The sequence below is a fragment of the Python bivittatus genome, unplaced genomic scaffold (assembly GCF_059951505.1).
Source record: "Python bivittatus isolate LINGU-HERP-01145 unplaced genomic scaffold, Pbiv_v1 ctg000370_np1212, whole genome shotgun sequence".
Taxonomy (NCBI): Eukaryota; Metazoa; Chordata; class Lepidosauria; order Squamata; family Pythonidae; genus Python; species Python bivittatus.
Genome location: NW_028277062.1, coordinates 347,839 through 363,879, shown reverse-complemented (window position 1 = coordinate 363,879; position 16,041 = coordinate 347,839). Strand labels below are relative to the sequence as shown.

At 41.9% G+C, this 16,041-nt stretch overlaps 1 gene segment (V, D, J or C); it reads right to left on the bottom strand.

Moving 5' to 3' along the window:
- Positions 1-5,176: 5,176 nt before the first annotated feature.
- LOC103053584 (Ig gamma-2C chain C region-like) overlaps positions 5,177-16,041 on the bottom strand; it is a 104,633-nt gene continuing 93,768 nt past the window's right edge. Inside the window, 4 exon segments of the C gene segment in view lie at positions 5,177-5,632; positions 5,967-6,296; positions 7,010-7,342; positions 8,261-8,557. Of these exon segments, the coding sequence occupies positions 5,295-5,632; positions 5,967-6,296; positions 7,010-7,342; positions 8,261-8,557 (1,298 nt within the window).

Sequence of the window (16,041 nt, the reverse complement as noted above, 5' to 3'; positions counted from 1 at the left end):
CCAACTCAACAGGAAGAGAACCGGCTGATCACGGAGAAGAGTGGGATTGAAAGAAGTAGAATGGAGCTTCCAGAAAATGGTTCTATATTCTTTGCTGGATTACGTTCTTATAGTGAGGGCTTATTGGTTTATTCTTCAGGTTCAAAAGAGAAGATGCAAGCCATTTTACCTGTTGAGGAGAGATGAGAATAATATAATACGAAATATAAATCAGGCGAAGGGATAGAAGAAGAGTTGATAGGCATCTCCATGAAATAGGTTACTGTGTTTTCTTTTCCTCTCTATTACTTTCCTTCTTGAACACCCTAGCCATAATCGCTGAGAATGTAATCAGATCAGAAGAGGTGATCTGATTACAGTAAAGGATTAATTATCATGTCTTCCGTTTTCAGATCACATGTGAACTGCTGTAAGGACACTGAATGTAACCCAAGGTCACCTGTGTAAACTCCTGAGCATTCCAGAGGCCCCCTCCCCAAGAGCATAGAGATTGAAGTCCTCCAGGACTTAGCTGGGGAGATTCCAGAACCAGGCCTGTGATGGGGTCTGGGAGCCCAAGAAAGCTCTGTGTCTTGCAGCAAGATGGCAGAACCCAAACAGCATCTTCAGCTTACCCCCAACACCCTAAATTTGCATACAAATAGTCCTTGTTTAGCGACTGCTCATTTAGCGACTGTTCCCAGTTATGATAGTGATGAAAAAGTAACTTTATGACCAATCCTTGCATTTATGACCTTCACAGGTCTGAAAGTAAAGGGAAGCTGAAGTAAGATCTTAAGCACAGTCAGAGTTTCACTTAGTGACTGCTTCACTTAATGATCAAGTTGCCGGTCCCAATTGTGGTTGCAACACAAGGACTACTTGTACCGGCACTGACAATCCATCACCTCTACAGCAAGTCCCATCATCACCCCCAAAATATCTCAGAAGATCATTGCCACCCCTCCTCCACTATCTTGGGGTCATGGTTGGTGAAGGCCATAAACCTGGGAAGGTATATCTCAGATAGGGCAACTGCTCCATGCTCGCCCAACCAGGTTTTGATAATACATATCAGTGTGTTCAATCGTTTACAAGCAAGTCATGGATTTGATGTTTACCAGCGCCAGCTTGAGATCAAGGCCTTGTGGACTGGCTACCTGGACCCAGGAGTGAGGTCACTGAACTGGTAGCAGAAACTAGCACCCTGTTCCCAACCTCCCTTCCTTGGAAAGCTAGCCTGATTCCTCCTGTTGTACCTTCACTAATCTGTCGTGACTAAAAGTTGCCTTCTGTTCAACCCTTCTCGTCCACACCCTCCAAGTACTACCCTTCCACCTACCCACTGGCTCTGGGAGCCATCAGAAAGTTTAAAAAAGGGAAAAAAAGAGTAATACGTATCCATAAGGACCACTCATAGTCTATCCACCATTTCTTCTTTTCTTACTCTTCTATTTCCAAAATATTTAGGTCAGCATCTTTCCATCCTGTACCTAGGACAAAAACAAATGCATTTTGCAACATCCCTCTTTTTACCCTTTACTTACTTTGAACAATGTTACAGTGGCACTGTAACACACGCTGAGCAGGAAGAAAATAAAGAAAATCAAGATGGTAGTCCACAAATGCTTAATCTCCTCCTCTTTCTTTATACTGTAATTGTTCTCGATTGACACAGTTGCCTCTGTAAGATGAGAAAGAGATGTCAATCCTGGGGTTGTTCATCAACATAAAATATCCAGCATCCACTCCCCCATCAACTGTTTCATCGTAAGCGTGGAACCTTTATATCCATAAATCTGGCTGTAACACAATGGGAATTCTACCATGATGGAATTCCATGGTGAAACTGCTTAGCCATTAGAGAGGTATGGATATCCTCTAAAAATCAGTTTTGTCCAATGGATTCCATCTGCTTCAATTGATTCTGTTGTTTTTTATGCCTAATGTAATATAAATGCCAGGTATCGGCATCCACCAGCATTTAACTTGGTTGTGCGTGATCTCTGGTTGATGATGATGATTCCTTTCAATGTAATGTAGGCAACAAAACATGATATAGACAGGGATGAATGAAATGTCTATTTATAAGATCAGCTAGGATGGGTTTATTAGTAGGTAGACCCAAGTGTGGTCATATTTAGAGCTGACTTACATCAACCCGTGAGATTGTAGTGTCTTGGCTAACTTAAATCTTGTTCATTTTCATGAATCTACTCCAATCACTTCTAAACTTATTTTCAAGCCAGTAAACATTGCCTCACTTTTGTAATGGTGATTTGCTGTAAGATCCTTATTAGGGGATTCTGCAAAGTACGGTTCAAAGAAGATGTGATGGTGCAATCAAAGCTTTTGTGTGCGACACACATAAAGAACAGTAGGGCTTCAATTGTGCCATCATGACCGCCATCTTGACTTTTTAAATCATATTCTGCAGATTGTTGCCATCAGTGTAAAATATCGAGCATCCACAATTGTTATCATGGATTGTTATGTTAGCGTGATTGTTATTCTAGTTGTCTGGAGGGGGGCCAAGAAAGCAAATGACCAAACAAGCATCGTGACATCATGATGCAAGCAAGCTGCCATCTTGGAGCACAAGTAATGTGTCGTTTCATCTTTCTTGCATCATTATGCTGTGTACCAGACATCTATGAATCTTGGCTGCGACTTTGGTGCTCACTCTTACAGAGAGTGATTTCACTCCATTGAAATAAATGGGCTCTCCTAACAATAAAGAGAAGTTTACTCCAAAATCTGGTCATCAATTTATTTCTGGCATAATGAATTTGTCCTAGAGTATCTGCAGATGATCACTTTCCATGTTTTTTTCAGGATTGTACCTGGGGACCTGTTTATGGATGATCTCTGAAGATGTTAACTGTAGCTTGATGAGCAAGCTACAGGCCAGTCTTTGCTAAGTCTATCAGTGTCAAGAAGCCACTGAAAATGTCTGGGTGGGATAATAAGGTGATACTAGCAGAAGGAGAATAAGTGAGTCCAATGAATCTATTCCATCACAAACATGACTAGAAAGACCACCCAGGGAGCTTCACCATTGAATAGAGATTTGAAAATAGGCCTCCAGTTACCAAAATTTAGAATAACCCGTTCAGATATGTGGTTATTATTGACTCAAATAGTGCACAATTTATTGTGAACACAAGAGGAAATTGATGTTTTCCTTTCATGGATGATGATAATTAATCACAAAGTCACAACTATGGCAATGAAACTCCAAGCTGAGACCGAGATCTACTTGTAATTATGTTGTTTTAATTGTGTTCCTAAGGACCGCAAGGCCATCCTTTTTTAGGCCAGAGTGGGGCATATTATGTCTATTGTGTGATATGTTCTTTTTAGTTTTTGGATGGTATTCTGAATCGTCATTCTGAATACTCAGTTATTCAGTTTATTTATGTTCTTCCTTGCACACCAGGACAGGAAGAATCACTGATGAGCATATTCTGTTTCTCTCCAGTAGCTTGGAGTTCTTCTCTCCCAGATTATATAACCTGGCATTGCTCTACCAAAGCAGGTCTGGAAAATGAACCAGTTGCCTAGTAGAAGCATCTTCACCAAATGTCAAAATTCCAAAAATATTTGGCATCTGTGTCGATACATTTTTCAGTGTTCGGCATTCTTCCTTGTTTCCATGTTTCTTCTGAACTGCTCTTTGGCTATCAGAGAGCAATTCTTAGAAAAATTGGGGAACACGATTATTTTATGGAGCCTGATAAATGCAGATGTTTTAGGTTAGTTTGTATTATCAGAAGAAACTGAGAAGTTTTAATGTTTATTTTCCAAAATTATGGGTGTTTGTGCCAGGTCCATTAATCTGGCCTAAGTATTTTGAGAATATGATCCTTCCTTCCCTTTCTCCTTCTTTTAAGTTGTGCTTAAGAAATTATTATATTAAATTGGAACCATGCTCTCCTCAAATTATTTTACAGGTGTGGTTTGAAGGCCATCTTTTGAGCAGACTTTCTTCACCACCATGTTTTTGTAGGAAAAGATCCCTCTTAGATGGTTTTAGTTCCTAGATGGATTAGTGGATTGAGCAATGAATGTCTTGCCTGTAGAGCACAATAATTTCTACTGGTATTGCTGTGAGAAAAGGTGGTGTTTGTCTCTCGTCATGCACATTGGACTTGTCAAAAACATCCTTTTCTTCCTAACCATTAAGTTAAAAAGAATTGGGGAAAAAAAGGTCAGGTTGCACATTAAAGATCACCATTAAGGTGGTGCTTGAAACTATCCTTTATATTCTAACATGTTATGTCTTTGTTTCACAGCTATATAAGAATCCATGCAACGTGAATCAATATGGAGGGAGATTCTTCAGCTTGGGATCCATGGTATATTTGTGTGTGTGTTCTGTTGCGTTACATGACTCTTGGCTGTTTCTGAGGTTTATGATTCCTTTGAGGCAGCACTCTAACATGGGGTTTCCCAAGGCTACCTCGCTCATCTCTGTGCTCCACCTCTGGGGATGGATAGCCCCAGATGCTGGGATGGGGTGAAGTCAGAGTAGGATGAGAATGTGATGGGTTGCATGGCTGAAGCGTGGTCCCAGGGCCTGGTCTTTCTGGTTTTAGTTTTATTTCTGTTTGTTTTGATCGTTGTATATGTTGTCTTTATTGCTGGGTTGAAGGCCGCCCAGAATGAGATTTTAAGATGGGAGGGTATATAACCGAGAGAGATGAAAGAGAGATGAAAGCGAAACTTAATGGGAAAATTGTAAATAAAGAATTGTAATTGAATGAACTTCATTCCTATGCCAGAGGGCCACAGCCAACATATAAAGGAAAGTGGTCTTCTTTGCACATTCAACAAGAAACAAGTGTGTGCAGTACAGAGGAGTTTGGTGGAAGGTGATATGGGTTCAAATCTCCAGAGAACTATGAAGCTCAGCTGGTTGGTCTGGACACGTCCCTTCTGCTCCTGACTCACCTGGAAGAGCTGGGAGGAGGATAACAGGGGATGATTGCCCATACACGGACCAATGATTTCGGCCCTCAGGTCGATACTGATATGCAAGAAGTGAAACCCCCTTTGCTTCCAATATCAACCTGAAATCTTATTCTAATGTGCAGAGAAATTAGCTCATTTCCTCTCCATTCCAGAATTCATCCCTCATCCTGGCCAAGTCCCCAGTCTGGTTGAAGAAAAGAGCACAATCTGAGAGACCTCTGAGTTTGGTTTGCTTTTATTTAGCCAGGAGCCAAACACATAAGCCTGGAAACTATTTACAAGGACTGGATATGACAAGTGAGAGAGAACTCTAGGAAGACAATGCATGTTGACAGGAGTCTTCAACGTTTACCCGTAGATTTCTCTATGCTCCTCTGAATGAACTTCATCTCAGGGGCCTCATGGACTATCATACAGGTGAAAATATCTCCAACGTTCCATTGTGATTCGGGGAGGAACAGTTTGCTATACGTGAAGAAGGAATCATCTCGTTTCTCCTTCACAGGTGGGGTGTTGACATAGTTATCTTCTGAAATGGGATTGCCATTCTTTTGCCACTGGACATCATTATCCTCTGGGTAGAACCCACGAATTAAGCAGCTTATGATCAATGAATTGCCAGGGTTGTGCGTCACTTCAATGGGAGGGTAGATGTGGATGATGGGTTCCTTGCTGTGTTCTTTGTGAACATAGAAAGAAAAAGATAAAGGAAAGAGAGGCAAATATTTTTTAGTCTGTAATAAAGTAATGGAAGCAGTGATTGGATCCCCATGTACTAAGCCATAATTTATTGTAGCTAAGAAACCACTGAGGATTGGTTCACTTGTGAGATAAAGAGATTAGTCACAATTATAATTACACAGAATTGACTGGGGGGGAGGGGGTATCACATAGCATTCCAAGCCAAAATGAAACTTAATGTGATGTAAGAACCTCAGCCAATGTGCACAATTAATATTCTGAAGGCAGGACATGCTGGAGCTTTAAAGGGTTTAACTCTGCTTCCTCCTTACCTCTGATCTTGGAAATTGTCTTAACGATGGGGCCGGGCAAACCTGGATATTCCACTGTACAGGTGAAAAGCTCTCCTGAGTCCCAATCTTCGGTAGACACACGGAGGCGGCTGACAGCAGTGAAGGTTCCATTCATTTCTTCGGTCACCTCCACTAATTCAGGATGCATGGCTTCTTGCTTCTCCCGTGACCAGCTAATTTTCAACCCCTCTTCCTTTTCCAGACTGACAACCACACAGGTGATCTTGGCATTTTTGTTTATGTACAAGTCTTTTGGGCGTGGGGCCAGAAGGTAGGTGTTAATCCCAGAGGAGATGTGGCTACTGTCATCTATGGATACAAAATTCATGTCAACACTCCTCACCTTTCCCTTAGAACCTTGACCTAATTTCTTCCCTTCCTTCTAGATCAGCTCTTGAGCTTGTTCGAGTAAAATGTTGCTTGTTTAGCTTGGGAATGGGGAATTGTCCAGTGTACATCCCATTATCTGACCCCAGTTGACTACTGGCTCAGTGTTTTGCATGTCTTCCTTTCACAAGAATACTTCTTACAGTAAAATTCAAGGAAGGATCACTTCATGACACATCTTTTAAAAGAAGGAACCATGTTATTGGTAAGAGTTTATACTTCAATCTCAATAGTCAAGTAGTGAGGAACTGTTGCCCACTAAGACTTACAATATGTCTGATAATATGTTATCCCACTATTAGATTCAAGTCCTCCTTCTTCTGGTTAAGATGCCCATTCCTATCACTGGGTAGTGTTCCATATGCTGGGGCATCTTAACCATGAAATCTTCCTCTGTGTGCCCACGATTCTTGCTTCCAGCTATGCCAGAAAAATGGCAGTGGGGATTTGCCTGAATATCTACATATCAGCAAGTAATGAACTTGCTTATGTCAATGAAGCTTAATTGAAAATGGTATAGATTTCTATATAAGAGAGAAGATCTTGTAAAAAGGCTAGCCATCCTCCTCCATGACTTTCTATTTTTGTCCATTACCCCCTTCTATAAACCAGAGTCTGCATCCAATCATTATTACCTTCACATTTCCTGGCTCTGCTTTTCACCTTGGTTTGTGATGCCTCGTGGGTTACTTGGCAGTAGTACGTATTCCCTTCCAGCCAATCTGCTTGGGTAATGTTGACCGTGCTGGTGGTACTGAAGGTGTACCCACTTACATCATGCTTGGGAGGTTCGGTGTATGGAGCCAGCAAACCCTGGTGGCTGCCCACCAGCCATTCAACGTGAATCTCTTTGGGGTAGAAACTCTCAATGAAGCACACCAGCTGTATGATTCCATCACTCCCTTTCAAGTTGCATGGGGAATGGAGCAGCCGGACCTCGGGGGCCACCGGTTCACGGGCTGCACAGGCTGTGGGGATGGGAGTGACTTTTAGTGATTCAAGATGCACCACCTCTTCTTCCCTGAACTCTGTTCCACTCAAGATGGCCTTCTTACAAATACTGAACCATAACAGGACCACAAAGGGCAAATTAAAGAACCGATTTTGTTGCTTAGCAGATTCTAAGCAAAATTAACCTCCATTAATGTCTTTTGTTTCTCGTATTCTTGTTGTATTTGCCCTCTGGCTTCATGATCTATGGTTTAATGATCATTCCTTCTCATTCAAATTCATCCTCTCTTAATCCCTTTTCAAAGCATAAGGTTTCCTGGCCCTACAGCTCCAAGGTGTGCTTTGCTGCTCCCAATACAAGGGAGGGCAAAGGGATTATGTCATCCGTTTTCTTCTACTGTTGCCTCTGAGATGCTCCCAGACACCTCCAGATCCTTTTTCATAGCACCCATTCAACACCAAGAAAAGGGATACAGATACTTAAACTGGCAAATGCTTCATATTGCTAAAGCTGCTTCAAGAATGATAAAGCAGTAAAACCTTTATAATGCATCCCCACCAATTGCACTGAAATATGACATGGATTTCAGAAAACATCCCAGGCTTGCCTGCATTTAAATAAAAATGCTGAAACTTGCCCCCTCATCATTGAAATCTCAAATGACTTGACCTGGGTTCTCCCTTCTCCAGATTAGAAAGGCCCAAATCTTTTCTCCTCACACCGATCACCTGGTCCTTGCAAATCCCTTTGGAAAGGCACCAGTTTTAGGTATTTTCCATAATGTAAGAGTTTTGGTCCTAAGCAAAAATCTGATACTATCCTGAATACTATATCGATTTTCCATCCCTTCACCCTCAACCTTGGTTTTCTTGCTTTTGCCAAATCAACTGCCCTTTGAAAGGAAAAAGGTTAACAACAATTTTGCTGGACTCACGCTCAATTTTTTTGTTAATTCTGGAGTTGGTGGCTGGATGGTGAACGCTGCACTGGAATGACTCCGATTCCCACTGGTTGATTGGGATGGTGAGCAGACTGCTATGGGTATAATGGCTGGACGAATGCAAAACTGGAGGGAAGTGGAGGATTCCGCTGGTGATGGCGCCTGAGTTCCATTGCACCGTGGCTGGTTCGGGAAAGTAGTCATCGATGAGACAACCAATGGTAACTTGGGAGGCGGTGGAAATGTCTTGGCCAGGAGACAGTGGGAACACAGTTGGGGCTTTGGGAGTAGCTGTAGGGAAGATAAAGACAGGATGATGAAGATGGTGTAGACATATCTTCTGATGGACTTGAGTGCTTCTAGAGCAGATTGTTCTACAGCAGTGTTTTTCATGCTTGGCCACTTGAAGATGTTTGACTTCAACTCCCAAAATTCTCTAGCCCCCATGCTGGCTGGGGAATTTTGGGAGTTGAAGCACACACATTTTAAAGTTGCCAAGTTTGAAGAGCACTGCTCTACACTATTCATGTGAATTTGTGGAGAGAGAATTTGCAGGAAACTGTGGTCCTGTAGTTGTTCTGATTTTTTTTTCTTTCCTCAAATAGATTAGTTAAGGAGATAAATATGGAATAGTTCTATGGTGCCATTAGAGAGATCCATCATCTGGAAACACCTGCAACTATTATTTCATCTAATTATTGACAGTGCATGGAAGAGAGACAGACTTCAAGCATATTTTCATACTGTGAGGTCTAGAGTTTTGCTTCGATCGAAAGAAAGCTGAGGTTCTCAATGTGCTGAATTTGCAGAACATTCATACCCTCGTTTCTCCTTAAGCCCTAGATTTCAGACCTTGAACTGCAATTTTTCTGCAAATCAGGGAAGTTTAGCTTTCTGAGTTCAAAGCAGCTACATCAAACCACACCGAAGGAATTTTATTTTGTCCCCCAAATCAGGTTTAGAGCCATCAAGTGATGAATACAAGGAGTGGGGCCATATTTTTGTGGCAAAGCAGAAAATCTGAGAAAGATCTAGGGATGTAGCATTTTAATCCCCAAAACCTGGATAGGAGACAGAAGGAGACTTTAGATTGCTGAGATTCTGACTGAGGTAGCAACGCAGCATTTAAGTTGTATAGGATTTAGTCTGAAGATGAAAACAATAAAAACCTACATTAAAAAAATACATGCATTTTAAAAAATATATTTTTAAAATTAAAAATGATTTGAAAATATTTAGAACTTAAATATTTTCTAAAAGTTTACTTTTTAAAAAAAATAATAAACCCAAATCTCTGCATAAAGAGAACTGGATTCCTGGAAGAAGAGGTTCTAGATTAATTTTCTTCCTGCTCTCCATCTGGATCAGATGCTTATTTATTTGTTTACGAATATGGTGATACATCGCTCACCTGAAATGTCTTAGACCTCGAGGAGATTGTTTCAGTGAAAACCAGATATTGTTTCACTTGACAGGTCCAGAGTCTGAAGCAAGTGCAATGAAACCTTTTGCTTGTGAAGGGAAAAATGGGTACGAATCGAAATCCTCTACAGACAAAACCCTAGCTGAAACCTTGTTATTTCATTTAAGAATGTCAACCCCTCTCTTGTTTGTTGGCTCTCCTGCTCATGTACAAGGCAGAAAATTGAGAGCTAAGGCTCCTAATGGGCCAATCTATATCACTAACGGTTGACTCATATTTCCTTTCTGGTGGATGATGTACCACTCTAAACCGTTCAGCTGTCAGAACAAGACACTTTCATCTAACAATGCCCGGATACAAATCCTATTGAAGTCCACCTGGATTCAAACTGGCGCTAAGGACTCAGGAACCGATACAGAAAAAGAGTTGGCACTCCTGGACTTAACCTTCGATCAGGAACTTGCATTTCATCATCTCTTATCCATGTTTCTTTCATGCCATTCTAGCACCATGCATTATCTGAGCTAGTTGATACCTCCCCACTACTAGGCTGAAATAAATTTCATGTCCAGGAAAATATGGGGACTTAGGCCAGTCTGCAAAGAGAAGGAGACTTTTCATCTTAACCTCACATTGGTACAGAGAGGCCCAGATGGACACCACAATAGCCCAGCAAGGGGCCAATGAACAATGATAGACCATCCATTCCTAAGACAGAGTGAGGGTCATTTTAGACTCTCTACATTATAGTCAAAAAGAGGGAAAAAGTCCATGAGAGTGGTTTAACAAAATAGTGAAAAAAATACATTATGGGAGTTGAAGCCCAATACATTGCAAGGCTCCGGATTGGAGGAGTCAGCTCTAGGCAATAGGTTCAAGTTTCTCTAGTAAATGCAAAGCTTCAGTTTATAAGAACTGTTCTGCTTTCATCTGGCAGCAGAGAAGACCCTAAGTACTATGAGAGCCTAAAAGTTAGGGACTGGTCTTTCAGCCAGGGTTCAGCTCCCACTGTGTGCAGAATTCCCTGGGTACAATCTAGCCCATGTCCTGCAGGGGCTGGATCTAGAACCTGAGATGTCCAGTAACAAAAGGGCCAGACTACCCTGACTTGTCAGATCCTTTCTGTCACCACAGTCTCTCCTTTCATGCTTTGCTACACCCTTTCATTCCTAAATGGGGAAGAGAACTAGGGTTGCTAACCATCCTTTCATCTCTGCAGGCCTTAGCTAGCAATCGCATGAACATCCATCTTGCAAAAGCCATCACCTGCTGGCTAGGGGCAATTACATGTCTTTTGAAGCAGGTGGCTTCATTGGGGAGCTGTGGGCTTGGAGAAACCACGCTGTTAGAGCCCTTGGTCCAGTGAGCCCCCTTAAAATGTGGTTCTCAACAAAGCCGCAAGGAATCTTGCGTTAGTACATCCTATGAAACATGCCACTCACCTCCCTGCAAGAGTCAGACTGGGAGCGTATTTTCATATAGTATCCCTGAGCATTAGGCTTCAAGCAGTAGATAAATCACATAAATATGCAGATAAATATCTTCAGATCGGGAAGATCAGAAACCTCTGGATTTCACAACTTGGTTCCTTGGGTCTCCTTACTCAGAAGCGTGTCTATTTAACAGCTTTTGAGTTTTTCTAAGGGTTTCTCCCACCTTCTGGTAGCCCTTTAAGGTAGTCCAGATTACTAGCTCTATCTGTGGCTCTTCCTCCTGTCTCCAAAGGTCATTCCCACCTACTATGACACCTTCTCAGAAACCGAATGATCTTGATCTGGAAATTCCAGAGTCTCTCAAGATGAGCAACAGGTGGGGGGACAAAATCTCGAGAGCTTCCCTCCACCTTCCTGAGCCCAGTTAATTGTCTGAGAGATGAGAGACCTTCTCAATGAATTTTAGCCTTGGCATAGGGTTTCCAGGAGGGTGCTTGGCTCTCTAGCACCTAGTTTGAAGCTTACATTCAACTGATGGCGCATCAAACTTTCCCAGTCAAGCATCATCCTCAAAACAAGCCTCCTTGCAGCCTAAGCCCAATTTAGCAGCTCATCAATTTTCCAGCTCAAATCTGACTGGGTTATGCTTTCTGCTTCCCTCTCCCACTTGCCAAGATGTCAAGTGCCTCTTTTGCTGTCCAGTAGCTTCACCGTAGCCTAACCTTTCTCTGTGAGGAGAGACTTTTAAGTAGCAATCCAGAACCAGCTTTGAGGAACCAGCTGTCCCAAAGCACAGCTGGGAATTAAGACCTTTCTGGTAGAAGCTTTTCTCATCACCAATGAGTTCTAAGGTGAACAATGGCTTCTAGCAATTTCCTTTAGGATCTCCCTATCACAGCAGGCTTTGAGCAATCATCTACATTGCATCTTTGCTCTTCACTAACTAATTGGAACCCTAAAATACAAGAAGATGACCCCCAAAATTGCAGATGAGCACAGGGCACCAAACAGGTACCCAGTTAGCTTGCTTCTGCCTGCCAGCTGATCTGAACTCTGGATTCAACTAGAAGCGCATGTACCACATGGTTGAGCCTACAGTTTGCAGCAGGCCCCCTTGCAGGCTACCTTACCTGCTCAGCTCAGAAGTGGAAAAATCCTTGGGTGAGCTTTAGGCTTGGACGAGACTCCAAGGAGCCCCATTCTCTCCAATTGCTGAACCTTCAAACCCACCTCCTCCCAACTGAGGTGGCAGGCTTGGCACCCAGATAATACCCTTACTCCCTGATAGTTTCCCTGACCCCTAGCATTCATCAGGAAGCTCGTAGTTGGGCTTCTGGCTGAGAGTAGACCCCCAAGTAGCCTCTTTCTGCTGACTAGCTTGACTAAACTCTGAATTCAGCTAGGAGGATGACAAATGGCACAGTGAAGGATCCAGCATGGCTCAGATTTCCCTCCCTCTGACACTCAATCAAAAGCAAAGGATCTCCCAGATGAGCTACCCCAAGGCACCCAGATCCTAGAATTCAAATGGGTGATCAAGAAGCTATCAGTTGAGGATCAGGCTTGAAGCAGATGCTGGGGTAGCTCTTCCTAGTCTTAGCTCTCAGCTGGAGCTTCAGAAATATCCCAGCTGAGTATCATCTTTGGGGCAGGCTATCAATCACCTCCTTCGATTTTCACTAGTAGAAGCTGGTGTTGATTGGTAAGGCCTAAGCTTCCCAATTATATATCAGGCTTGTGAGGTTATCTAGGTAAGCCTACTGCTGCCCCCTCAGCTGAACTGAGAGCTAAAAATGTATCTCAGTTGAGTTTGGATGAGGCTTTCTGGAAACTCTCCACAGCTCCAATATCTTCCTTGCAAACTGCATATCTGAGCATCTTACAAATGAATCCCCTAACATGGGACAGATTCTATTCTCCTCACCTTGATCCACTTCAGGTTCCTTCACATAATGCTAAACAAGGACATGAGAAGCAAGGTGGAAGGTGGGTCAGAAGTTAAATAAGAAACTTCCTGGTTGTTTGTGGAACGTGGAAGAAGCTAACAAAGAGAGCTGAGTTCTCCTCATCCCCAGTTTTGGAACTTCTCCCTCAGCTTCCCAGCTGAACATGGGTTGCTACTTGCCAAACCCAACTGAAGTTGGAGCATTATCTGGAATATGAGGAGCCCATGGTTAGGTTCTGGTAGTACTACAGTTTGCCTGGTTAGTGAAATGCTCAACTGGGAGGCTCAGCTGAGACTTCAGGGATTACTACCTTACAAATTGCTCTAAGCCTGATATCAAGAATTTCAGTCTATTTGTTCCTTCAGCTAGTGAGATACACAGAAGATGGTGGTGACCAAACTTTACTATTCAGCATCTGTTGGGAAACCTGAACCTGAGTTACCTTAACCTTCTATGTCTTGATCTTCCCAAACCCCAAATGTTGATGAATTTTGTACTTACCAAGCCAAGCGTCAGCTTCAGTTCAAATCATCAAACCTCTGCTGCCAATCTGTAGTCTGTCTCAGAATTTCCCCCTCACCTTGTTCTTAAAGAATGTTCTAAAAAAGATTTTTTCCAGTTAGTGACGTTCTTTGATCTGGCGTGAAGGTGTGAAAAAAACAAGATCACTGAGGTCCAAGAGATATAATTGGGATCCAAGAGGTGCCATCTTAGAACAAAAAAGTCTCAGTCACAGAGAACTTCCCCATTTTCTTCCCCTAGCGATCTCTTTTTAGAGTCCCAAAGTTCCATCACTAGGCAAGGCCAAGCTGTCGAAATGAGCTGATGATTAATTAATCTGACCAACAGAAATGTCTAGATTGCTGTCTTTATTGTTTTAAGTTTCTTGCATAGTACTTCATTAATTAATCAATACTGTTATGTTTTTTCTGAAGAAGAGGTAAAGGCATTCTGGGGCATAAAACAAACTGAACCTGTCTTCCTAAATGGATATAAATCTTATGGAGAGTAGTGATATATATCTAATTATTTCATTTACTAGCAATTTTTTAAATATATTACCTAGGTTTTTAAAAAGCCCAAATCCAATGAGCATTAGTTGCCTTATATTTCCATGCTGTCTGTTCACACCACTCACATGCTTCTCATATCTTCTTATTAATCCATTTTATTCATCTTTCCCATTCTTTCCCTTTCCCCATTTTTATTTCATCTAGATCTTTGGGATCTTATGATTGGGGAGGGCAAGGCATTTCACTGATGTGGAATATGAGGGTGTGCACTGGGAATGGAGCCTGAAAGATTTGTACAAGATTTTCCAAAACTACCACAGAATAACTTTAAAAAAGGCCTTAAGCAGCACTTTCCAGCGAATAAAAGAAGATGAGGACTTCCAACCAGCAGTTGGTCCCTTAAAAGAACCTGAGCAATAAAAGCTATGAAAGAAAGTGACGTCTTGGTGGAAAAGAAGCTAATCTGCACTGACCACACATGGTGCCACGTAAAAGATAAGTGGACATGAGTTCTAGATCTGAGATCTCAGTACCAAGATCCACAGTAGTGCCAAGTTGTAGAAACTCTAGGTTCAAATGGCTCTCCTTAGTTTACATGTTTATTTGTGGGTGAAAAAAACCTATAGACACAATAATCAATTATCATATCTGTCTAAGCTGTGGATAAGGATTCCTGAGCCAGAAACCTTATGGAAAAGGTCAGTTTTGAAGAAGTCTTTCAAGGAAGGAAAAAAGTATTTTCCTATCTCTCTAAAATAAAAAAGGGGGTGGGGAGGAAGTAAATTAGTCTCAGATCTGTTATACTTTCCTATATTTGCACTGATAATATCTACTTCGAAAACACAGAAGGAAGTGTTGTTTTTGTCAAGGTTTAACGCCCTCATGGGTTAGCCAACAAACAAACAAGGAAGCATAAAACCTCCCCTTCTAGAGTCCTAAATCCTGCCATAATCAGAGCTGGTTTAAGGAATTTGGGGACTAAATGTTCCAGCAGTGCTCACGAGGTGACCCTGGTGCATAATCCTAGATGAACATTGCAGGTGGATTTCCGCAAAAGGAGGTGGTCAAACAGTGTAATCAAAAGTGAATGTCCACAGAACCTGAGCTGCACATGAAAACTGTCTCTAGAATAAACAGATTGCATATAAAAACTGAATCCTTGCTACTCAAACTCTTTGAGGCCTGCAAGTTTATTGCAATACTTGAATGCATATTTTTATTTTAAAAAGTGTAATTCAGAGAGAGAGAGAGAGAGAGAGAGAGAGAGAGAGACTTTCCCTTGGCAGAAGCCGAGAGAGAAAATTACTACCCTTTATTCTGGAAATGTTATTTTCCCTGCTTTCCATGCTATACACTTATAGTAAACAGGGGAAATCCTATTGTAAGAGGTTAAAAGAAAATCTGACCTGTCAATCTAGCTAAAGCAACAGACACATCTAAAACCTGTAAAACTGTCAGGTCTACAGGATAGACCAGGCCAAGAACTAACTCCAGTTTGGCCTAAAACTACTTTTATAAGGATTGGCTATCAGAAGAGAACCTTGCAAGTCTGAATGTGCTTCCCCTCTTTCCCCTTTTATCTTCATGTGAATTAGGGGGGTGCCTGAGATATTTTTGGGCCCTTTCCCCCTCATCTGGGATTAAGCCATGTTTATCTACTCTTTGCCTTGGTAACAGATCTTCCCTCTCTCCATCGAGGTCATCCTTTTCACTCTTTACAGAAACTCAGGTATGAGGAACCAAGCAGGAACAGAAGGTTCCCCTCTTGGGCTTTAGAAAAAGGGGAATACAACACATGTACAAAAGGGAGAAGCTTGTGTTAGGATGTCATAACACCCATTATGTTCTTTTGGTGTCATCGTGGCTAGAAGTGAACCCCTCCAGCCAGCTAGTGACTAGTGAAAGCTATAGGTCAAATGGAATTTGTTTTCTTTTATGGACTATGATCTGAGTTGTGAGA